Source organism: Erythrolamprus reginae, chromosome 13 (assembly GCF_031021105.1).
Source record: "Erythrolamprus reginae isolate rEryReg1 chromosome 13, rEryReg1.hap1, whole genome shotgun sequence".
NCBI classification, from domain to species: domain Eukaryota; kingdom Metazoa; phylum Chordata; class Lepidosauria; order Squamata; family Dipsadidae; genus Erythrolamprus; species Erythrolamprus reginae.
In genome coordinates, this window is record NC_091962.1 from 372,855 (window position 1) to 398,334 (window position 25,480).

General features: G+C 45.1%; 2 protein-coding genes across 2 annotated transcripts in view; one reads left to right on the forward strand and one right to left on the reverse strand.

The window, feature by feature from the left end:
- Positions 1 to 21,031, forward strand: part of CDC42BPG (CDC42 binding protein kinase gamma) — a 118,777-nt gene extending 97,746 nt beyond the window's left edge. Inside the window, exons 31-37 of the mRNA XM_070766526.1 lie at positions 1,201 to 1,298; positions 4,845 to 4,929; positions 6,995 to 7,115; positions 14,044 to 14,161; positions 15,069 to 15,186; positions 16,504 to 16,589; positions 20,357 to 21,031. Of these exons, the coding sequence (XP_070622627.1) occupies positions 1,201 to 1,298; positions 4,845 to 4,929; positions 6,995 to 7,115; positions 14,044 to 14,161; positions 15,069 to 15,186; positions 16,504 to 16,589; positions 20,357 to 20,407 (677 nt within the window). The 3' untranslated portion in view covers positions 20,408 to 21,031. The remainder of the gene's footprint in view (positions 1 to 1,200; positions 1,299 to 4,844; positions 4,930 to 6,994; positions 7,116 to 14,043; positions 14,162 to 15,068; positions 15,187 to 16,503; positions 16,590 to 20,356) is intronic.
- Positions 21,032 to 22,331: 1,300 nt separating this feature from the next.
- Positions 22,332 to 25,480, reverse strand: part of USF1 (upstream transcription factor 1) — a 32,313-nt gene continuing 29,164 nt past the window's right edge. The window contains exon 11 of the mRNA XM_070766550.1: positions 22,332 to 22,456. Coding sequence (XP_070622651.1) covers positions 22,332 to 22,456 — 125 coding nt within the window. The remainder of the gene's footprint in view (positions 22,457 to 25,480) is intronic.

A 25,480-nucleotide genomic window follows, 5' to 3' on the forward strand; every position in this document is an offset into this window, starting at 1 on the left:
AGAATCATATTCTAAGACCCCAATTCATTTAAAAAACCAATCCATGTTTCATCCAAAATACATTATTAATTCAATCATAGGGCGAGGTACGGTAGATGTTAAGATTCAGTGACCCCAAGCCTGTTGGCAGAGGTACGTTTTTAAGACTTTACAGAAGGCTAGGAAAGTGGGTGCAGTATGAATCTCCAGGGGGAGTTGAGTCCAAAGGGTCGGGGCCACCACAGAGAAGGCTCTTCCCCTAGGCCCCGCCAGACGGCATTGCCTGGATGACAGGACCTGAAGAAGGCCAATTCTTTAGGACCTGAGCAGCCACTGGGATGCAGGAGGCGGTCCTGTAAGTAATCTGGTCCCATGCCATGTAGGGCTTTATAAGCCATAACCAACACTTTGAATTGCGTTCAGAGACCAGTCGGCAGCCAATGCAGCTCGCAGAGTGCTTGAGAAACATGAGCATATCTTGGAAGGCCCATGACTTTTGCACCATCTGAAGTCTCCAAACGTTCTTCAAAGGTAGCCCCATGTAGAGAGCATTGCAGTAGTCGAACCTTGAGGTGATAAGGGCATGAGTGCCTGTGAGAAGAGACTCCCCTTCCAAATAGGGCTGGTCGAACGTCCCCCTCGCCACAGCTGAGAGATGGTGTTCTAAGCTCAGCTGTGGATCGAGGAGGACGCCCAAGTTGCGCACACTCTCAAGCTGGTACACTGCTCAAAAAAATAAAGGGAACCCTCAAATAACACATCCTAGATCTGAATGAATGAAATATTCTCATTGAATACTTTTTCTGTTCAAAGTTGAATGTACTGACAACAAAATGAAATCGATTGTCAGTCAGTGTTGCTTCCTAAGTGGACAGTTTGATTTCACAGAACTTTGATTTACTTGGAGTTACAGTATATTCTGTTGTTTAAGTGTTCCCAAAGAAAAGTTTCTGGTTTTGTTTTTATGCTCACTTGAAGATTCTTCTGTATTGGAATATGAATCCTAGTCCAATATTTGTAATTCTAATTTGATGCCAATGAATGCAGCCACGGCCCCTCAGTTACAAAGCCCAGCCCATTCTGGCTTATTTGGTAAACCAGCATTAAACCATCCGCTGCATAATTGGCAGGATTGTGGGAAAATGTGAGTGGTTGTGGGCATGAAGGGGTAGAGTTTGGTACATCGGCATTAACCTCGTGTGCTCTTATTATCCGTTCCAGGCTACAACGCTCCTTATTTGTCAGTGTTCAGCGAAAACAGCCTGGATATATTTGACGTCCGGAAGGCCGAGTGGATTCAAACCATTTGTCTGAAAAAGGTGCCCGCCGTGTTTTCTATTGATGTATTTATTTATTTATTGGACTTATATGCCACCCCTCTCCCCAAAATAACAAAAGCTAATTGAAAAAAGTGCTGGCTACAGCGATTGGGATACAGTCGGCCGTGAGCACTTTCACAAAATGGACACCACGGGTGTGAGGAGGATGCCTTTAAGCCAGCATTTCCCAACCTTGGCAACTTGAAGATATTTGGACTTCAACTCCCAGAATTCCCCAGCCAGCATTCGCTGGCTGGGGAATTCTGGGAGTTGAAGTCCAAATATCTTCAAGTTGCCAAGGTTGGGAAACACTGCTTTAAGCCACGATTTCAGTACGGTAGTCTCGACTTGTTTAGTGACTGCTGGAAGTTACGACAGCCTTGTAAAAAAGGAACTCTTGTCCTTGTTTCACACTTAATGACACATGGAGTGTCCCCATAGTCATATGATCAAAATTCGGCCGCTTTGGCAACGGGCTCATATTTATGAGGGTCACAGCATCCCTGGGTCACATATTCCCCATTTTACGACCTTCATTTTACGAACAGTTTTTTCCCGAACGCCATCACTCTGCTAAACAAATAATTCCCTCAACACTGTCAGACTTTCTACTAAATCTGCACTTCTATTCTACTAGTTTTTCTCATCATTCCCATCACCCATTTCCTCCCATGTTGACTGTATGACTGTAACTTGTTGCTTATATCCTAAGATTTTTATTAATATTGCTTCTTCATTGCTTATTTGACCCCTATGACAATCATTGTGTCATACCACATGATTCTTGAGAAATGTATATTTTTATTTTATGTACGCTGAGAGCATCTGCACCAAGACAAATTCCTTGTGTGTCCAATCACACTTGGCCAATACAATTCTATTCTATTCTATTCTGACAACTTTCTGTGGCTAAGCAAAGCAGTTGCTAAGTGAGTTTTGCCCTATTTTACGATGTTCCTTGCTAGTTGTTAAGTGAATCACTGCAGTTGTTAAGTTAGTGACGTGGTCGTTAAGTGAGTCTGGTTTCCTCACTGACTTTGCTGGTCAGAAAGTCGCCAAAGGGGATCACATGACCCCAGGAGGCTGCAATTGGTCATAAATATGAGTCAGTTGCCAAAAGTCTGGATTTTGAACCCGAGACCCTGGGTTGTAAAGTCGGTCATAATTCCCCCGCTGTTGTATCTTCCAACTGTCAGTAAACAAATGGCTGTTATTAAGGAGTATGCAGAGTGATCTCTGAGTTGTCAAAGATATACATACGCAGAGGAAATGTGGAGTTCTGGCAGATATCCAGTCGATAGCCCAGAGATACGAGTAATGGTCCAGATGCATTAAAGTGTATAAAATATTATTTACTTTGGCAAATATCTTAGTCAACAGCAGTACTAGTCATACACAGTTAAATCAGTCAATACATATACAAAACTGTAAGTCTTACTTGTTCAGCTTGCAAATATAATGATACCTTGTCTTACAAACTTAATTGGTTCCGGGATGAGGTTCTTAAGGTGAAAAGTTTGTAAGACAAAACAATGTTTCCCATAGGAATCAATTGAAAAGCGATTAATGCGTGCAAGCCCAAAATTCACCCCTTTTGCCAGCCGAAGTGCCCATTTTTGCGCTGCTGGGATTCCCCCGAGGCTTCCCTCCATGGGAAACCCCACCTCTGGACTTCCGTGTTTTTGCGATGCTGAAGGGGAATCCCAGCATCGCAAAAACGAGCGCTTCGCTGGCAACGGAAGTCCGGAGGTGGGGTTTCCCAGCGAAGGAAGCATCAGTGAAATCGCAGCATTGCAAAAACACCGATGTCCTCGAAACGCCACCTCCAGACCTCTGTGTTTTTGCAATGTTGCAATTTCACTGACGGGAGCCTCAGGAGAATCCCAGCAGCACAAAAACGGGTGCTTCGCTGGCAATGGAAGTCCGGAGGCGGGGTATCACAGCGGCCGGGGTGGGTTTGTAAGGTGAAAATAGTTTGTAAGAAGAAGCAAAAAAATATTAAACCCCGGGTTTGTATCTCGAAAAGTTTGTATGATGAGGCGTTTGTAAGATAAGGTATCACTGTACATAAACCAGCATTTAACACACAGTTTCTACTACAGCAGTCACAGAGATAGCACAGAGTCAGACAGAGAGAGAATCATGCTTCTGGCTCCCTCTTGTGGCAATCTGTAACACTAACCCTTAAAGCAATAGCATTTCAATACATTTAAGCATACATTGTTGTTTTGTTTTACATATTGCCAAACCCAACCAGTTATGTACATAGTACTAAGAGTTGTAACTCGAGGAAGTGAAGTGAAAATGGTGCCAAGCGGGTACCACAACATGTGGTAACCTGTTGGCACCATTTTCACTTCTGATTCCCAGTCACAATCCTGATTCTTCTAAGGCCAGGGGACTTGGTGTGCATCTGGGAACGGGTGGGGTGGCTCGAAGGATGTGCCGGCAAGTGATACACCCCCAAATATTTTCTCTTTGATTCTGGATTGGTGTAGAGAAAGGAGGGGTTGGCTTGCTTGCAATAGGAAAGGATGGTTGTCCTCTGTGAGCGGTCTGTGGGGGACATATGTGCGTGTGTGGTGTTTGTGTGTGCGTGTGTGTGTGTGGTATAGGGTGTTTTTGTGTGTGTGTGGGTGGGTGTGTTTGTGTGGGTGTAGTACTGTGTCTGTCCTTGATATTGAAGTTATAACAAAAGAGTAGTTGGTCCATTGGCGGTTTAGGATTCACGCCATTGATAGCAATAGCAATAACCCTTGTTTGTTTGCGTGCGTGCGTGCGTGCGTGCGTGCTTGCTTGCTTGCTTGCTTGCGTGCGTGCTTGCTTGCTTGCTTCCTTCCTTACTTACTTACTTCCTTACTTACTTCCTTACTTATTTACTTAATTACTTATTTACTTAATTACTTACTTATTTATTGGATTTCTATGCCAACCTTCTCCGAAGACTTGGAGCGACTTACAACATATAAAAACAGTGGTTTATAATAAAATTAATCCAGTGAATATAAAATGACATCTATCTAAAATCCCCAATTGACTAAAAATTCAATCACACCCATTCTTACAACAATCACACAATCATTCATTGGCCGGAGCCAAGATCTAATCGGCCCAAGCCTGGTGACATAAATGAGTCTTAAGACTCTTACCGAAAGCGAGGAGGGTAAGGGCAGTACGAATCTCCAGGGGGGGCAGATTTCAGAGGGCCGGGGCCCCCCCAGAGAAGGCTCTTCCCCTTGGCCCCGCCAAACAACATTGTCTAGTTGACGGGACCTGAAGAAGGCCGACTCTGTGGGCCCTAACTGGTCACTGGGTTCAAGTAGCAGTCTTAGACTTACATACCACCTTAAGGTCCTCTCTAAGCGGTTTACAGAGTCAGCCTCTTGCCCCCAACAATCTGGGTCTTCATTTAACCCACCTCGGCAGGACAGAAGTCTGAGCCAAACTTGAGCCTGGTGAGATTCGAACCGCCAAACTGCAGGCAACCTGCAATACTGCACTCTAACTACTGCGCCACCGTGGCTCATTCCTGTGTTCTCTGCTTAGGTGCGCGCACTGAATCCCGAAGGCTCGTTGTTCACCTTTGGCAGCGAAAAGGTCCGGTTGACATACCTCAAGAACAAAAGCACAGGTAAGGAGGGGCTGCCCAGCAGGTGAAAGGGCCAGACCCAAGTCTTTGTGGAGGGAATGGGAACTGCATTCGCACAACAATCTGACCCGGGTCTAAGTGCAATTATTTTGTGGATCTGCAGATTTATTTATTTATTTATTAAATGTGCTTGCCAATGTTTAACATTTAATTAAAACTACTAAAAATTGCTAAGCTTTCTTCAGTCACTATTGACTTTGTCAGAGTATTAAAATCCCCATTGAAGGTCACTCCGGAAGCCAAGACCAACCCAAAAAGAGAAGCCAGACACACCGTTAAAAGGCAAAGGCAGTTTATAAAATTCAAGAAAAACACAGGTAACAGAAAATGTCCTTACAAACAGGGAAACGCTGGAACTTCCAATATATCCACGAAGGCAAAAGTCCATGCAGCAATACAGGATTCTTGCTGCCAAGACGAGGCTGTAGATAGCAGACCTACACCTCCCACGGGTCTTCCAAACTGCTGGGCCACAGGCCAGGAACAGAGACGCCGAGAACAAAGCAGGTCACCGCAATTCCAACTGATAACACTCCACATGGCTTCAAGGGCTTGCCTGCCTTTTAAACCCTGCTAAGGAGGACCACACCCAAGCCCAGCTGTTCCTAATTCAGTGCTGATAATACTTCTTTAATTGCTCCTTTCTTTGATCTGAACGTCTCTGTCGCATGTCAATGACGGCTTGTGCTTCATCACCTAATGACTCCAAACTACTGGCTGGGGAGAGGCCCCCCCCCCCGGGGTTCTCATGCTGTTCTCCTTCGTCCCATTCCTGACTGTCCTGTCCCCCGTCCGACTGCTCAGCCCCCTCCTCTTCGCTGTCATCCTCCTCCGGGCATGGAGCCAGCAGAGACACAGCCGGTCCCTGAGCAGCCTCAGGCTGAACCACAACAGAAGATACTCTGATGAAGTCAGTAGGCACCGACGAAAGCTTAGTAATTTTTAGTAATTTTAAATAAATTTTAAACGTTCCAGAGTCTGTGATGGCTATTGCCTCTTCATTTATAACTATACCTGGAATGTTTCACACTTATGACCACTGCAGTATCCCCACAGTCATGCGATCAAAATTCAGACACTGGACCACTGGTTCATATTTATGACCGTTGTTGTGTCTGAAGTTCACGTGATCCCCCTTTTGCAACCAAAGTCAATGGGGAACCCAGATTCACTTAATGACTGACTTAACTAACTTACCAACTGCAGCGATTCGCTTAACAACTGGGGCAAGAAAGGTCGTAAAACGGTCGAAAAACTCATTTAACCAATGTCTCACTTAGCAACAGAAATTTGGGGAGCTAAAATTCTGGTCGTAAGTCAAGGACTATCTGTATTTATAAATTTAAAAATTCACATTAAAATTGCAATAAAGTACAAATTATTAAGTTGTACTGCATCTGAGACTAAACCAACTAGCCAAGGGGGTACTAACACCACTCTATAAAGCCTTAGTAAGACCACACCTAGAGTCCTGCATCCAGTTTTGGTCACCACACTATAAAAAAGATGCTGAGACTCTAGAAAGAGGGCAGAGAAGAGCAACCAGGATGATGGACTGGAGGCTAGAACATACGGTGAAGAATGGTTGCAGGAACTGGGCCTGGCTAGCCTAGCGAAGAGAAGGACCAGGGGAGACATGAGAGCACCCTCCAATATTTGGGGGAGGGGTGTGTGTCCCAGATAGGAGGAAGGGGGTCAAGCTATTCTCCAAAGCCCCCGAAGGCCAGACACGGAACAATGGATGGAAACTAAATAAGGAGAGATTCAACCTGGAAATAAGGAGAAATTTCCTGACAGAACAATCAACCCATGGAACAGAAGTTGCCTTCGGAAGTTGTGGGAGCTTCATCACTGGAGCCCTTCAAGAAGAGACTGGACTGCCATCTGTCAGAAAGGGTCTCCTGCTTGGGCTGGGCGGGGTTGGTCTAGATAACCTCCAAGGTCCCTTCCAACTCTGTTAATCTGTTAATTAAATCATTCACTACCATCCGTGAACTGTGCAAATCTAAATCTGATGCGAGGAGCCTGAATTTCCTTCTTTCTCCAGACCAGGATGAGTTCGAAATCCCCCAGACCACTGATAACAGCCGGCGGTACCTCATGAGGACTAGACACAAGCGGTGCTTCTCTTTCCGGATCTCCGAGGAGGAGCGGCAAAATCAGAGGAGGTGAGAGAAGGGCAGCCTGAGTCCTTGGAGAAGGGCAACATACAAATCCAATAAATAAATAAATTAAATAAATAAATTTTCTGACCGCCACTCTTCAGAAGTTTCACAAGCCGTCGCAAAATCTGGTGCCATTCTCAATTACCTAGGCCAAAGAAAAGTTTCCACTGTGGGCCAAGATTGGTTAATTGCAACCCTGGTTAATTTTATTTATTTATTTTGTCCAATACACAATGAGGGTTTTAGTGGGTATATATCTATATACACATAGTAAAATACATGATGAAGGTTATAGAGGAGATACTCATAGTAAAATATATCTAAGAAATAATAGAAAAGACGATATAGGAATAGAACATATCAATGAAAGAATAGAAGAAGAGATATAGGAATAGAAGAAAGGTATAGAGATATAGGAGAGCAATAGGACAGGGGACGGAAGGCACTCTAGTGCACTTGTACTTGCGCCTTGCTGACCTCTTAGGAATCTGGATAGGTCAACCGCAGATTATCCAAGGGTAAAGTGTTGGGGGTTTGGGGATGACACTATGGAGTCCGGTAATGAGTTCCATGCTTCGACAACTCGGTTACTGAAGTCATATTTTTTACAGTCAAGTTTGGAGCAGTTAATATTAAGTTTCAATCTGTTCTGTGCTCTTGTGTTGTTGTGGTTGAAGGTGAAATAGTCGCCGACAGGCAGGACGTTGCAGCATATGATCTTGTGGGCAATACTTAGATCTTGTTTAAGGCGTCTTAGTTCTAAACTTTCTAGGCCCAGGATTGAAAGTCTAGTCTCGTAGGGTATTCTGTTTCGAGTGGAGGAGTGAAGGGCTCTTCTGGTGAAGTATCTTTGGACATTTTTCAAGGGTGTTGATGTCTGAGATGCGATATGGGTTCCAAACAGATGAGCTGTGTTCGTGGATGGGTCTGGCATGCTATGCAAATCCAAATAGGCTGGATATTTTTATTCTTGTTTTATTACTTATTAAATTTGTTCGCCACCCATCTCATCACAAGGCAACACTTGTGATGAGCTTACAACAATTTTTTGCTTAATAGGTAGTCCTCAACTCACAACAGTTCATTTAGTGACCATTCTAAGTTAGGGACTGATCAGCATTTTGCCACAGTTAACCACCATTGGAGCATCCACACAATCATGTGATCATGTGATCAAAATTCAGAGGCTCGGCAACGGCTTCATACTTATGACTCTTGCTGGGTCCTAAGGTCATGTGATCTAAGGTCCGATTCATTTAATAACCATGTTGTTAACTTCACAATTGCAGTGCAATTCTGCTAAGGTAGGTCGTCAGATGGGACTATATTCACTTATCTGTCTCATTGGACGGCAGAAATTTGGGTTTTGGTTGTGTTAAGTTGAGGACTATCTGTATGCTGTATGCTAAATAAAGAAAAATTGGCAGCCAAAAAAAAGACAATACAATCTTCAGTTGCATTAACAGAGGGATAGGACTATGGAGGTACTAATATCACTCTATAAAGCCTTAGTTAGATCACACCTAGAGTACTGCATTCAATTGTGGTCACCACACTATAAAAAAAAATGTTGACACTCTAGAAAGAGTGCAGAGAAGAGCAACAAAGAGGATTAGGGGACTGGAAACTAAAACATACGGTGAACAGTTGCAGGAACTGGGCCTGGATAGTCTAGGGAAGAGAAGGACCAGGGGAGACATGATAGTAGTGTTCCGATATTTGAGGGGCTGCCACAGAGAGGAAGAAGGGGGTCAAGCTATTTTCCAAAGTATCAGAAGGCCAGACAAGGAATAATGGATGGAAACTGACCAAGGAGAGATTCAACCTAGAAATAAGGAGAAACTTTCTGACTGTAAAAGCGATCAACCGGTGGAACAGAAGTTTGTTTGTCTGTTTTATTTCTTTATTTGTCAATCAAGTATAGGATAGTAGTTTATGTAAACATAACATAGAAAGTAATTATTTTAAAAAGACAATAGGACAGTAGGACAGGAACGGTAGGCACAATGGTGCGCATATGAGTTGAAGATTTTGGGGTTAGGGAAAGAAACAACACAGTCAGGTAGTGAATTCCAGGCATTGATTACTTACTCTATTGCTGAAGTCATATTTTCTGCAGTCTAGTTTTGAGCTGTTTAAATTTAGTTTGAATCTATTACGTGCTTGTGTGACGTTGCGGTTGAAGGTAAAGTAATCATTAACAGGAAGGACATTTTGGTATATGATTTTGTGAAATATGGTTAGATCAGTTCGGAGGTGACGTGGTGGTGAATTGTCTAATTTCAGTATTTCAAGTCTGGTGGAGTAAGGTATTTTGTTGTGGGGGGAGGAGTGAAGGGCACTTCTTGTGAAATATTTCTGGACACTCTCAATTGTATTAAAGTCTGATGTGCAATGCAGGTTCCATACGAGTGAGCTGTATTCTAGAATTGGTCTGACAAATGTTTTGAAAGCTCTGGTTAGCAGTTCGATGTTACTAAAGAAGAAGCTATGTAAGATTAGATTGACAACGCAATGTTTTTTTGGCAATGTTGTTACAATGGGCTCCAGGACTTAGGTCATTGGATATGAGTACTCCAAATCTTTGACGGAAATTCATTTCCTCCAAGTATATATTTCGTATTCTGATTCTTTTTACCAATGTATAAGACAGAGCATTTACTGCTTGAGATTTGAAGTTGCCAGTTGTTAGACCATTCTGCTACATGGTCAAAGACCTTTTGAAGGGGAGCAACATTGTCGATGGTATTAAATAGTTTAACATCATCAGCAAAAAGAACACAGTTGCTTATAATATGGTCACAAAGATCGTTTATGTAGAATATGAAGAGTGTTGGTCCTAAAATATTGCCTTGAGCAACACCACTGATGATGGGAGCAGGATTAGATATGGCACAGATATTTTGACTACTTGTTGTCGGTTTGACAAGAATGCTGTTATCCAATCATGTAATGATCCGGAGATGCCATAGGATTTAAGTTTAAGAAATAGTTTGTCATGAACCACTGAATCAAAGGCTTTACAAAAGTCAATGTAGATTACATTTGTTGTTTTACCCTGATCAAGCTGAGTGGTTGAGCAGTGGAAGAGTTGCCGATTGCAGGATAATTTTTTTTTCTGAAGCCAAATTGTTTGTTAGAAAGTAGGCTATTGGTTTCAAGCTGGAGTGTGATGGATTGGTTTATGATTGATTCCATGATTTTGCAAGTGACACAACCCAAAAGGTTTGTCTGTAATTTTTGATGTTATTTGGATCTCCTTTTTGGAAGATGGGGTGACTGTTGCTAGTGACCATAGTTTAGTTAAGAATCTAGTTCTGAAAGAGTTATTAAAAATTATGCTTAGAGGTTCCACCAGAGTTGAGGAGAGCTTTTTAAAGAAGTAAGCACATAGTCCATCAGGTCCAATAGAAAGAGATGGTTTTAAGTTGTTTAATGTCTTTCTAACATTTTCTTCTGTAAAATCGATTTGTGTTAGATTGTTGAAGTTGGTTGTGGTATAACATGGGAATGTTGGGAATGAACCATTGCTGTTAACAAAGACTGAGCTGAAGAACGTGTTAAAGAGGTTAGCTTTAACTGTTTCATTGTTATAGTCTTTATCATTTGGTCCTTTAAGGGGTGGGAAGGATCTAGTGTCATTGAGTTTGTTGTTTACAAAATTATAGAAGGTGTGGGTGGACCATTCGTAGAAGGTTTTCTTCTTGATGGATGTGATAATTGGTACATTCAGTCTTTATTTGATGACACAATTTTTTGTAGCGGCTTTTAAAGTTTGCAACGTAGCTTGTTTTTTTTTTACGCCAAAGAAATCTTTTTTTGGATTGAAGCTTCCTTATTTTTATGGGTAATTTATTTTTCTTGGTTTGGGTATATATTAGTGGTATAAGTTAATGACTCTTTGGATTTCAAGTAAAAATACATTGTACTAGTCTTCAGTAGTGATACAGCTGGAGAATATTGTTTACCAATCAAGAGATGAGAGGTCAGTTTCAATGATATCATAGTTGGTCTTTTTAAAGTTGTACTTGGTTGTCCAATCATTATGTAAGGACACATGTCGAGAGAAAAGTCAATCATGCTATGGTCACTGTTAGAAAAGGGTTCCTTTTTTTTACAATCTATAAATTGAGTGTAAACTGTTGCAGAAGATGAGGTCTAGACAATTGTTGAGTCTAGTATTGTTTGTAACCAGTTGATTTAATCCTAGACTAGTAAATATAAAGAGTTGAATGAATGGGTTCAGTTGTACATTCATTTAGGGTCCAGTTTATGTGTGGTAGGTTGAACTCGCCAAGAAATATAAGAGGATGTGGGTAGGAGGCTGCTCATGTTAGTAATGAGGTTAGCTTGTTCGCATGTGAGATGTCGTAACCAGGGGCACTATAACATAGAAGGAAACAAAGTGTGGTATCTAAGGTCAGTTCACAGATGATAGTTTCTGGAAGATAAAGTTCTTGTTTAACTTGCACCTTTTTTAGGTTGAGTGATTTCTTATAGAAGATTGCAACTCCACCTCCTCTACAGGTGACACGATCAGATCTGTAAACGTGATAGTCTCTTTCTGTGATGATGGGATCATGGAGGGGTGCGTTTAACCATGTTTCGCAAGTAAATATGATGTCGAATTTAGCAGTGTTTTAGTAACAGAAGGAGTTGAAGTATTTTGTTAAAGATGCTTCTTGAATTCATAAGTTTGCATTGGTTGTTTCTGAGGAAGTAGGGGGTGTGCATACCTAGTCTTGGTTTATTGGGAGTTGGCTTTGTTTGGAGGTGGTCTGCATAGTTTGTGAGAGCTCCAACAGTTGAGACTTTCAAAGGAAGATTGGACTGCCATTTGTCCAAAATGGGATAGGGCAGTGATGGTGAATCTATGGCACGGGTGCCACAGGTGGCATGCAGAGCTATATATAACAGTGCAGTCAGGCGGTAGGGAAAGCAAGTAGGATGCTTGGCTGCATAGCTAGAGGTATAACAAGCAGGAAGAGGGAGATTATGATCCCGCTATATAGAATGCTGGTGAGACCACATTTGGAATACTGTGTTCAGTTCTGGAGACCTCACCTACAAAAAGATATTGACAAAATTGAACGGGTCCAAAGACGGGCTACAAGAATGGTGGAAGGTCTTAAGCATAAAACGTATCAGGAAAGACTTAATGAACTCAATCTGTATAGTCTGGAGGACAGAAGGAAAAGGGGGGACATGATCGAAACATTTAAATATATTAAAGGGTTAAATAAGGTTCAGGAGGGAAGTGTTTTTAATAGGAAAGTGAACACAAGAACAAGGGGACACAATCTGAAGTTAGTTGGGGGAAAGATCAAAAGCAACATGAGAAAATATTATTTTACTGAAAGAGTAGTAGATCCTTGGAACAAACTTCCAGCAGACGTGGTAGATAAATCCACAGTAACTGAATTTAAACATGCCTGGGATAAACATATATCCATCCTAAGATAAAATGCAGAAAATAGTATAAGGGCAGACTAGATGGACCATGAGGTCTTTTTCTGCCGTCAGACTTCTATGTTTCTATGTTTCTATATCTGCTGGCACGCGAGCTCTTGCCTTAGCTCAACCCCAACATGCATGTGTGTGGTGGTCAGCTGATTTTTGGCTTATACAGAGGCTCTGGGAGGGTATTTTTGGCTTCCAGAGAGTCTCTGGGGGGGATGGGAAAGGGCGTTTTTACCCTCCCCCAGCTCCAGGGAAGCCTTTGAAGCCTGGGGAGGACAAAACACAAGCCTACTGGGCCCACTAGAAGTTAGGAAACAGGCTGTTTCCTGCCTCCAGAGGGTCTCCGGGAGGCAGGCGAAGTGATTTTTGCCCTCCCCAGGCATTGAATTATGGGTGTGGGCACTTGTGCAAGCACGACAGCACACACCCACACCAAGAAAAAAAAGGTTTGCCATCACTGGTATAGGGACTCCCGCTTGAGAAGGCGGTTGGACTAGATTGTTGTGAGCCGCTCCGAGTCTCCAGAGAGGGTCGCCATACAAATCTATTAAATTATTATTAATAAATTATTATTATTGTTGTTATTGTTATTAGATGACCTACAAGATCCCTTCCAACTCTGACAATAACCTAGTCTAAAATAATTCTGCATTGCTTGCCAGAAGACAGATAGAGGGGGCAAGTGAAGGCAATTGTGTGAACCCAGCCCGGAACAGCGTCTCAAGGAGTCGTGTGGCTTTGATCTGCTGCCATGGCTGTGACCTCTGACAGGGTGTTGTGGTTGGCTCTGGCCCAGCTCCTGCCCCAAGGAATGTGGAGGTGGTTGTGGGGGAAGCATCCACAGGCCACAGGTCTGTTTTGCTTCCGATAGAATCTCCTGACGAAGTCTCTTCTGACGAAGGAAGCGTGGGTAGCAGGGAAGGGGGGAGTTTGGCAGACAGCCCAGGAGATCAATCATCCTTATCATCCCTGGATTCTGAACAAGAACTTATGACAGATCCACGCATGTGTAGAGTGATGCATAGGAGAGAACAACTGAAGGATTATTATAGGAGATAAGTGAGGCCACCTGTAGTTGGTGGGGCTGCTGTAATTAGTGCTACAGATAAAAGAGCAGCATGCTGGTTTAGCCTCGTGGCAATTTATCTGATTCATAGTTTTGTCAAGATCGTGGTTTTTGCTGTTTCCCTGTTCAAGTTTGTGTGTGGACTTTCTGGACTTTAGAATTGGACTCAATTTCCCAGTTACTGGGTGAGAAATTGGATTGCATTTCACCTGTGCCTTGTGTGTATCAGAAAATCCCTTTGACATTTAAAAAGGGAGCTGTTTCTGTTTTTCTGTTGATAAAGACTTTTGGGTTTTCCTTCTATCGTGTGGTGTGTGTCTTTCTGGACTAATTACCCTGTAATTACGGGCCGGCAGAACACAGGGTACCCCGTGCTAGGCACTGTCGCTCCTCTATCCCTCGCAGAGAGATGATGCGCAACCCCAGTCTCCGTGCCAGGCTCATCTCTTCCCCGAGCAACTTCAACCATCTGGTCCATGTTGGGCCGAGTGAAAAGCAGCGTCAACTACAGGACCTACACTTGGTGAGTAAAGATGGTTCTGCTACCCTTTGCATCAGGGGTCCCCAAACCACAGGCCGGTACTGGTCCGCGGCCCCTTTGGAACCAGTCTGTGCAAGGGCAGGCACATGTATTCATCTGCTGCTCACATGGAATTGCTTCCTCTCCCATCCATGGCTGATCCCCAAAACTGGAAAAGCTGGAGACCACACAGATAACATAGGCATCTGGCAGTTCTAACTGCCCCTTTATTGCTCCAAATGTCCCCTAATGCTCCCATGTTTCTGGTAAGTCCCACCGAAATACACTGGTAAGTCTGGTAACTCCCACAGACACACCTCAAGCAGCCTCTGTCTGCAAATGGTCCAGCCCAACCAGTATTGGCTGGCAGCATGGATGGTCCAGTAGGCCGTCCCAGTAGGGAAAGCAGAGATGCACATGCATCTCCATGTCCCTGATGCGCGCACGACTGTGTCAATATATTATTCGGCATCTGCACATGCACAGGAAGCGAAATTTCATGCGAGGATGCTCGTGCATGCGAGATTTTGCCGATTTTAGGCAATTTGTTTGCTTCCACGCAGAAGCAAAAAACTGCCGAAAATCAGTAATCTCGCACACGTGAACATCCTCACGTGAAATTTCACTTCCTTCCTTCCCTTCCTCCTTCCCTCCCTCCCTCCCTGTCCTGTCCTTTCCTTCTTCCTCCATCACTTTAGGCTGGACAGCCACTTGTGTCAAATTGCATAGGTCCCCCTGCTTGAGTAGGGGGCTGGATTAGAAGACCTCCAAGGTCCCTTCCAGCTCTATTGTGATTGATTGATCTGAAAATTGTGCATTTCTAAAAACTGCTGCTGACAATAATATAGTCAGGAATCCTTCTGACCCAACATTGTTTATTCTTCATCCTACTTCTTCACCCTACTTCCAGGCGCAGGAAGAGAAGAGGCAGGAGGCCGACGTCCGAATGCGTTGCAGTAGTCTCTCTGAGATGCGACGGCCATCGCCCGAGGGCCAGAACGGTACCCCTTTGGGGTCTCTTTCCTCACGTAAGAAGTATCCCAAGGGCCGCTTGGGATGTGGGTGGGTGGGTGGACTTTGAAGGGGTCCTAGAGCCCTTTAAAAGGTGGGAGTATGGGTAGTTCTTGACATGACCACAATTGACCCAAACTTTCTGTTGCTAAGTGACTTTTGCCTCATTTTGCAACTTCTCTTGCTACTGTTGTTAGGTGATTCATTGCAGTTTGTTAGGTTAGTTGTTAAGTTAATCTGGCCTTCTCCCTTGACTTGGCTTGTCAGAAGGTCACAAAAGGGGATCATACATCCTCAGGATTTTGCAACCATCATAAATACGAGTGCTAAGTGTCAGAATTTTCATCACGTGTCCCTAAGGGGCCATAAGCGTGAAAATCAATCCTGAGTCAATGTGATTGTAACTTCAAAAGGTCACTAAATAAACCGTTCCTAAATCAAGGACTACCTGTAATTTACCTGGTGTGGTCTTCCAGCTCAGCCTTCCAATTGCATGGACTGGAAGTCCCAGAATTCTCAGCAGTAGCCATGATTGCTAGGGAATTCTGGGAATTGAAGTCCACTGTTGTCTAAACAGAGATACAGAATCAAGATCACAGGAATTCTTAGTGTCGCTTTACAAAATCCTAGTAAGGCCTTACCTGGAATACTGCAACTAGTTTTGGTCACCAGACTACAAAAAAGATGTTGAGGCTTTGGAAAAAGTTCACAGAAGAGCAACTAAGAGGATCAAAGTCCTGGAGACTAAAACATATGAAGAACGGCTGCAGGATTTGGGCCTGACTCGTCTAAAGAAAAGAAGAATTAGGGCATCATCTCCAGTATTGGAGACGCTACCACAAAGAGGACAGGGTCAATTTATTTTCCAAAGCATCAAGAAAGCAGGACAAGAACCAATGGGTAGAAACTAACAAAAGGGAACTATTTGTTTGAAATAGTAAAGGGTCTCCTGCTTGAGCAGGGGGATGGACTAGATGACCTCCAAAATCTCTTCCAACTTATTCTCCTCTATTCTATTTTGCTCTGTTCTATTTTATATTCTATATTATTCTATTCTATTCTACATTCTATTCCATTCCATTCTATTTTCTATATTCTATTTTATAGTCTGTTTGGCTCTGTTCTATTTTATATTCTATGATTTTTATTGTATTGTATATTCCATTCCATTCCTCTCTTCTTCTCCTCTCTTCTCTTTCCCTCCTTTATTCTATTCTGTTCTATTCTATTCCTATTTCTATGCCAAATTCACCAAGGGCCTCTCTTGGAAGGAAGTGTCCCCTGTATCTCTTTAATCTCTGGCTAATTGCCTTTTCTATTTTCTCCTCTCGCAGTAAGACTCAAGTCAGCCAGTTCGATCTCTGACAACTCCTCAGTGTCTCCACAGTCTTTCTTCTCCGGCATTTCGTCACTGGGAGAGGTAAGGAACGGCAAAAAATGGAAATAATTCTTGAGTGCAGAACTGGGGCCCGGGTGGGTTTCATGACATGCCCCAAGTGCCTTTGCCATAGTTGAGCAGAGCTGCAATATATACACTGCTCAAAAAATAAAGGGAACACATCCTAGATCTGAATGAATGAAATATTCTCATTGAATACTTTGTTCTGTACAAAGTTGAATGTGCTGACAACAAAATAAAATTGATTGTCAATCAGTGTTGCTTCCTAAGTGGACAGTTTGATTTCACAGAAGTTTGATTTACTTGGAGTTATATTCTGTTGTTTAAGGGTTCCCTTTATTTTTTTGAGCAGTACAGTGATCCCTCGAGTATCGCGAGGGTTACGTTCCAAGACCCCTCGCGATACTCAATTTTTCGCAATATAGTGGTGCGGAAGTAAAAACACCATCTGCGCATGCGCGCCCTTTTTTCCATGGCCGCGCATGCGCAGATGGTGTTTTTACTTCCGCACCTGGCCCAGGGAAGGTTCCTTCCGCCGCCCAGCAGCTGATCTGCTCGGCAGCGCCGCAAAGGGGAAACCACGATCTTCGGCTCCTCGCTGCTGCCGCGCCCGCCGCTTGTCCGCCTGCCGCTTGTCCGCCCGCCGCTTGTCTGGCCGCCGAACTTCCACGTTTGGCTTCAGGACTCAGCTGGGAAGCGGCGCGGCTGTTTTAAAAGGTCGCAGCCGGCCTGGGGGGCTTCCCAGCACCCCCCCGAACCCGGGTTGGGGGTTCAGGGGGGTGCTGGGAAGCCCCCCAGGCCGGCTGCGACCTTTTAAAACAGCCGCGCCGCTTCCCAGCTGACTCCCGAAGCCAAACCCGGAAGTGGTTTTTTTTTAAATTAATATTTTTTTTTAAATCGCGATATAGCGTTTCGCGAAGATCGAGATCGCGAAACTCGAGGGATCACTGTATATACAGTATATACAGTGGTACCTCTACTTAAGAACTTAATTCATTCCATGACTAGGTTCTTAAGCAGAAACGTTCTTAAGAAGAAGCAATTTTTCCGATAGCAAAAAGCAAATAATGTGTGCAAACCCATTAGGAAAAAAATAAAAGCTCGGAATTTGGGTGGGAGGAGGAAGAAGAGGAGGACAGTCAGTGCCGAAGGAAGAAGGTGAGGTGGGGGGAATAAAAAACCCCCCAAAACTTTCAGGCTTAAAAAGAAAAAGAGGGACTCTGAGGCAATGAGGAGCATGTGCCTCCCATACACTTCCTCCCATACACTGGCTGCTGCTGCTGCTGCTACCTGCTTCCTCTTCCTTCCCATGCTGAAGGGGCTCCCCACTCCTCTCGCTTGCTCGCTTTGTAGCTGGCGCTTTTCCTTCGCTGTGGTGACTCCTTGGCTGCCCAGAGCGAAGGGAGCGTTTTTCTCTGGGTGTTGGCAGAGGTTTATTCCCTCTCCAAGCGCCCAGAGAAAGGAAAATGCTCCGTTCTCTCTGGACTGCCAAAGCCTCCTCAAGCACCACCGAAAGGCTCCTCTGGCAGCCCAGAAAAGCCCGAGATGGCCAGGATTAAAAGGGGAATAGAGGAAACTGGCCGGGCCTTCGTGCCGCGCTGAAATTTCCTGGGAAGTTCTTGAATCGAATCTTGAACACCCGGTTCTTATCTTGAAAAGTTCTTAAGTAGAGGTACCACTGTATGTATGTATGTATGTGTGTATAAATAGTATATACATATACATATGTACACACATATATGCAATCCTAGGCTGCATTAATAGAGGGACAGAATCAAGACCACACATAGATCAGTAGTATCACAACTAGGCCGTACCTCCTAGTTCGCACCAGTTCCATAAAACCAGTAGCAAACCGCTGGTGATGTCATGGATCTGTTTCTCTTGGTGCCTGTCCATTTTTTCCCCTTTTGCGCATGTGCAGAAGCCAGGTTTCCGGCACTGCACCTGCAGCACCATCTATTTTGGGCTTTTAAAAAAGATGTGAATTTTCAGCACTGCGCATGCCGGCATACTTGTTCACTGGTGCACAGCCCAGGAGGAAGCGAATCGGCAGCAAGACTGGGATAGTGATGGCGAACCATTTTTGGCTTCGGTGCAAAAAGTGTGCGCACTTAAGCAATAGCGTGTGCATGTGTCCACACAGTCATAATGCAGTGCCCTCCCTCCCACGCATGCACACAATCCCGCGCTGCCCCCCCCACGCACATGTACAAAGGCCTCACTGAAGCCTCTGGACTTCTGATAGGCCCATTGGGCTGTTTTTCACTCTCCCCAGAGTTCAGGAAATCCCCCTGAATCCTGGGGATGTGCGAAAAATGGTCCAATGGGCTGTAAATTTTAACACTTGACGTGCCTGAATTATGTTTGTTGGTATGGATGTTTGTTAGATTGTTTTGGGGGAGGAGTTATAATTTGGGTGTGTTACGGTTTTGGGGTTTTTAATTATTGTTGTTCGACTTCTTTTTTATCATTGTATTGTTTTATATTGTTGTAAGACACCCTGAGTTCTACGGGATTGGGCGGATAGAAGTTGAATAAATTGAATTCAATTTAATTAAACAGGAAGTTTGTTTCCGAACTTCCTGTTGGGCCATTTTTCGCCGTCCCCAGGATTCAGGCAGCTTTCCTGAAGTCTCGGGAGAGCAAAAACAGCTGAAAATAAGGCCGAAAATGGAGCTGACACAGGGCAACACCTTGCATGTCGTCAGATACCGCGTGCTACCTGTGTCATGTGTGCCATAGGTTCGCCATCACTGGATTAGAGGGTGACGTGAAAGCAGATATTTCAGTATTTGAGGGGTATATTGGGAACATCTAGCCCAGGGGTGTCAAACTCAAGGCCCACATCCAGATCCAGGCTATGGGAGGCTTAGATGTGGCCCTCAGTGCTGGCCTAGAAACAGCAAAGAACTAGCCCACGGTGCCTCTGCCAGAAGAGGGAAGAAAAAGGAAGGAAAATTACAAGGCGAGGGAGGTCCTGCCTTAGCACTTGGCCCACCGCAGGTGCCCTTGACACGTGTCCATGGCCATGCCCTCGGTTACGGCCACGTCCCTGGCCCTCCAGCCCACATTCCTGGCCCACGTCCTGATTGACCCCCAAGGAAATCAAATTTGACACCCTTTGTGTAGGGCCATGATGACGAACCTATGGCATGCATGCCACAGGGGCATGTGGAGCCATATCGGAGGGCACGTGAGACTTTGCCATGTTTCAGCTCCAGCGCGCATGCACGGACTGGACAGCTGATTCTCGGCCTTGATTTTTGAAGCTTCCTGAAGCCACGAAGTGCAATAAAGAGCACAATGGGCAAACCGGAAGTGCGTTTTCCGAACTTCCAGTTTGCCTGTCGTGCTGTTTTTTTGCACTCTGAAGCTTTAGGAAGCTTCCCTGAACCGTCCGGAGTGCTAAAAACAGCACAACAGCAAACTGAAAGTGCAGTTTCCTGAACTTCTGGTTTGCCCATTTGGGCATTTTTTTCACCTACCAGGCTTCAGAGAGGCCTGTGCGCATGCGCCAGGGACAGAGCAGGAGCGGTGCACATGCGTGTGGGGGGGAAGGGATGTGGGCACGTGCACAAATGCTAGCACACACACCCACACACTCCTTTTGGTATGCAGACCCAAAAAAAGGTTCACCATCACTGGTCTATGGTCTGCTGCTTTTGCAGGGGATTAGACTAGAAGACCTCAGAGATCCCTTTTGTTTCCATCGGAGTTTCTTCTCTCAAATTCTACAACCCAGATCTGTTCCCTCTTTTAAGATCTGGCTTCTTCCCCTGCAACAGGTCTCGGATTCCAGCCTTCCGTCCAGCCCAAGGAGCACCAACACCACATGACAGGAGGGGCCCAGGGCCGCTGGTGCCCAGCCGCACCACACGTGAAACAAGCACATGGGGGCCAGTTTGCAACGGAACCTCCAGCTCATCTGATGCGCCTGCTTGTTGCTATCTAGGGAGGGAGACAAGGAAGAGGAAGGACGGGCAGCGGCTGGACTCTGGATCCACCACAGGAGAGCTGCACCTCTGCTGCACTTAATCCTACAGTGGTCAGTGGCTCCATGTCCCTCCTGCACTGTCCCCTTCAGGAGATCCTTGGAGGAAACAGGAACCGCTGACATCAGTTCTTCCCTGTCCTGCTTGTTGCACAAATAGCCATGGAGTCAGGACCTTTGGTCAGGACACTTTTAAAGACCTTTTTAATGTTTACTTAAAAAAAAGAAGAGCTAAGCTATTTCCAGCCATATCGAAACAAGAGAGGTCTAACCTCTGGGTGAACGCACATTTTTAAAAAATTTACGTTAACTGCCTGAAGGGCTGCTTCTTGAAATAATTCCGGAGTAACTTGAGAAGTAGCAGAAGGTGGAGGAGCTTTTTCCTAGTTTCCTGGTTTCAGCCTAGACCTTTCCATCAAGTGTGCAGTTTTCATCAGCTGGTAAAAAGCAGTGAAATAATTGCCCCAAACCATCTCCTGAAGTTTGTTTGCAAGCTATTTTACTAAAAGAAAAAAACACGAGTGGGATTGAGAGTCTCGTCGCTGCCCCCCCCTCCAACTCCAGCCGTAATTCTCAGTAGCCCTGAGGGAGAAAACCCAAAATATGTCCTTCTTCCTCCCGCCCCACCATTGTGGCCAAAAACCAGCCAAACTGCAAGCTTTATGACTGGAAGGTGGTGTTGGTGGTGGTGAGAATGAATCGTTTTTTCCTTCTTGGAATTAACCCGTTTTCCAAATTTGCAAACTATCACATCGAGGCAGCTGTGCTTTCCTGGCAAATCCACCCAAGGATTAACCCAAATTTAACCAAGTTTGCCATTCCAAGCAAAGGAAGGTGTTTAGTTTGGTTTGGATGTGCAAACCACAGGTGGGGGGGATGATAAAGGGAGAGACAGAGAAAGAGACAGAGAGACACACAGATGGAGAAAGAAGAGTAAAAAAGAGAGAGATGTAGAGAGAAGACTGAAAAATAGAGGAAAGAGAGAGGTGCAGAAAGAGAGAAGAGTGAAAAATAAAGGAAAAAGAGAGAGAGAGAAATGTAGGAAAAGAGAAGAGTGAAAATAAAGGAAAAAGAGAGAGAGAGAAATGTAGGAAAAGAGAAGAGTGAAAATAGAGGAAAAAGAGAGATGCAGAAAGAGAGAAGAGTGAAAAATAGAGAAAGAGACAGAGACAAAGACGGAGAAAGAAAGACTGAGGAAGAGAAAGAGACAGAGAGAGACAGAAAGAATGAAAAATAGAGAGGGTGAGAGAGAGTGTGTGTATGAGAGAGGTTGGTCAAGGATTGTGAGAATCCTTGCAGCTTTTCATTCATAGTCCATTTCTCTGCTTCCGTGTCAGCTGATGAAACAGGCATGGATGGCCGCCTGCACGCACGCACGCCCACATATACTCATAGCCACGCACACTTCCGCCTGGTACTTTGCCTCTCTGCACAGGTCTCATTTTCTTCGCGCAGAGACCGTGTGATGGAGGATCCAACCCTCTCTCCCTTCCGTCACCCCAAGGCTTTTCCAGAAGTTTACATTTAACTATCTGAAACCAGAGAAATCGGCCAGGAGGTTGCAAAGGAAGGTGTGGCGCAGGTGGGCCTGGTGGTGTGAATGGCAGCACCCACGTCAAGCAAGACCGGATGGAGGGAACCCCGAATTTCCACACCCTTCCAAAACTGGGTTGGGGAGCCAGAATTGCAGACGACACTTCTGTGAAGGCATCAGGTTGTCCGAATGTGGAGGGTGGGCGGGAGAGAACAGGGCGTGGTGGGGCAGAATGTCAGTCCAATTTTCTGACCCCCAACTTCATAGGTCCCTTGGCTGCCTTTTTCTCGGCTCGCCGGGCTTCTATTTCCTGGCGCCTCTCTTCTCGCTTCTTCCGGGCCAGCTCCGTCTTGCTGTGACCTGCAGATCCAGAAAGAGAAAGTGGCCAGGTGGCTGCCTAGTCCGTCCAGGAGTAGCCGGAGTGGAGAGGAACAGAACAGGAATAGGAATAGAGTACAGGGTACAGAATAGAAAATAGGATAGGTCAGGACAAGATAGGATAGGACAGGACAGGACAAAATAGAATAGGAATAGAATACAGAATACAGAATAGAAAATACCGTGTTTCCCCAATAGTAAGGCAGTGTCTTACTTTCTTTTTACCCCAAAAAGCCCCCCTATGTCTTTCTTTCGGGGTATGTCTTATATTGGAAAAAAATTGAAAGGGTCGCGTTCCCGAAGGCTCAAAGTTGACTCAGCCTTCCATCCTTAACGAGGGTAAGTCCAGAAAAGCACAGGGTCTGCAATGTTTGTGGTCCATCAGCTGATGAAAGGCACCGAAAAAAAGGAGGAAAGGAGCTAAAAAGAAGCAGCAGGATTGAAAGGCCCGCATAATTTCCGAGCCGAGATAAATGAATGATGAAACCTGGACTGCCGGGCGGCCCGCCTGGAACGCCAGCAATGCCGCCGGGCCGATTGCCGAGCGGGGACGGGGCGCGGGAGGAGGCAGCGCTGCACCGGACCCCTCAGACTGCTCCGCCCGGGATGGGGCTCCTCCCGAGCCCTCGTGCGCCCCTCCGGAGGAGCCCCATCCCGGGCGGAGCGGCCTGAGGGGTCCGGGTGCAGCGCTGCCTCCTCCCGCGCCCCATCCCCGCTTGGCAATCGGCCCGGCAGCATTGCTGGCGTTCCAGGCGGGCCCGCCCGGCATAAGCAGCGGTTTGGTGCCTCTCTTGCCGAGCGAGGACGGGGCGCGGGAGGAAGCAGCGCCGCACCGGACCCCTCAGGCTGCTCCGCCCGGGATGGGGCTCCTCCGGAGGGGCGCACAGGGGCTCGGGAGGAGCCCCATCCCGGGCGGAGCAGCCTGAGGGGTCCGGTGCAGCGCTGCCTCCTCCCGCGCCCCATCCCCGCTCGGCAATCGGCCCGGCGGCAATACCCCCCGTGTTTCCCCGAAAGTAAGACATATGTCTTACTTTCGGGGTACGGCTTATATTAGCCGACCCCCCTGAAACCCCCCATATGTCTTACAATCGGGGGGGTCTTACTATCGGGGAAACACGGTAGGATAGGACAGGATAGGACAGGACAGAACAAAATAGAATAGGAATAGAATACAAAATAGGATATGAATAGAATACAGAGTAGAGTACAGAATAGAAAATAGGATAGGATAGAATAGGAATAGAATAGAGAACAGAAAATAGAATATAAAATAGATAATAGAATAGGACAATAGAACAAAATAGAATATAGAATACAATATTTGGGGTGGGTGATTAGACACATAAAGAATTTGTGTCCCGTTCAAAAACTCTGATGTCCAACACAACACAATAATAATAATAATTATAATAAAGAAATTGAAGCTTCCTGCAATAACACCAACAGAACTGCAAAAAACCTGCACTACTGGGAACATCGTCCATCTTCAGAAGGCGCCTGGTTGATTCCTAAGACGCTGGCAGCAACCCGTCTCGACCCTCAGGGCCAGTCAATGGTATTTGCGATACATTTTGAAGTGTGTTCAGTTGACTGGGTTTCATGTTTAATGGATAAAAGATAACAACAACAACGACACAGGTAGGCCTCTAGTTACAGCAGCTCATTTAGAAACAGGTTACAAGGGCACTGAAAAAAGTGACCTGGCACCGCTGTTCACACTTGCAGCCTCCCCGTGATCACATGATCAACATTCAGACACTTGGCAACTGATTCACACTTATGACAGTTGCAGTACCTGGGGTCACATGATCAGCTTTTATGACCTGACAATGGGGAAGCCAGATTCACTTAACAATGGTGGCAAGAATTCCTCAATTCCTGGAGGCGTCTGTAATATGGTAAATGATTTAGCTTTACTAGATAAATGGTCAAAGCAATGGAAACTGCAGTTTAATGTTTCCAAATGTAAAATAATGCACTTGGGAAAAAGGAATCCTCCATCTGAGTATTGTATTGGCAGTTCTGTGTTAGCAAAAACATCAGAAGAGAAAGTAGTGGGTAGTGATTTTTTAGGGGTAGTGATTTCTGACAGTCTCAAAATGGGTGAACAGTGCAATCAGGCGGTAGGGAAAGCAAGTAGGATGCTTGGCTGCATAGCTAGAGGTATAACAAGCAGGAAGAGGGAGATTATGATCCCGCTACATAGAATGCTGGTGAGACCACATTTGGAATACTGTGTTCAGTTCTGGAGACCTCACCTACAAAAAGATATTGACAAAATTGAACGGGTCCAAAGACGGACTACAAGAATGGCGGAAGCATAAAACGTATCAGGAAAGACTTAATGAACTCAATCTGTATAGTCTGGAGGACAGAAGGGAAAGGGGGGACATGATCGAAACATTTAAATATATTAAAGGGTTAAATAAGGTCCAGGAGGGAAGTGTTTTTAATAGGAAAGTGAACACAAGAACAAGGGGACACAATCTGAAGTTAGTTGGGGGAAAGCTCAAAAGCAACATGAGAAAATATTATTTTACTGAAAGAGTAGTAGATCCTTGGAACAAACTTCCAGCAGACGTGGTAGATAAATCCACAGTAACTGAATTTAAACATGCCTGGGATAAACATAGATCCATCCTAAGATAAAATACAGGAAATAGTATAAGGGCAGACTAGTTGGACCATGAGGTCTTTTTCTGCCGTCAGACTTCTATGCTTCTAAGAAAGATCTGGATGATGCAGTGGTTAGAATGCAGGATTTCAGGCTAGTTCTGCCGACTACTGTTGTGAGTGTTACTTGTCCACCTCAGGTCATGTCAGAGGAGGATGAACCAGGCCCCTCTGGATACCCTGGACCAGGGGGGTTGCCAGAGGAAGCAGAGAGCGAGAGTGAGTCAGGAAGCGACTGAGTGAGCCTGAGGAACCACTAGAGGGGGCTGATGTGACAGTGGGGGAGTGGTCCTGGTCAGAGACTGAGGAAGACATGAGAGTGGAAAACAATTG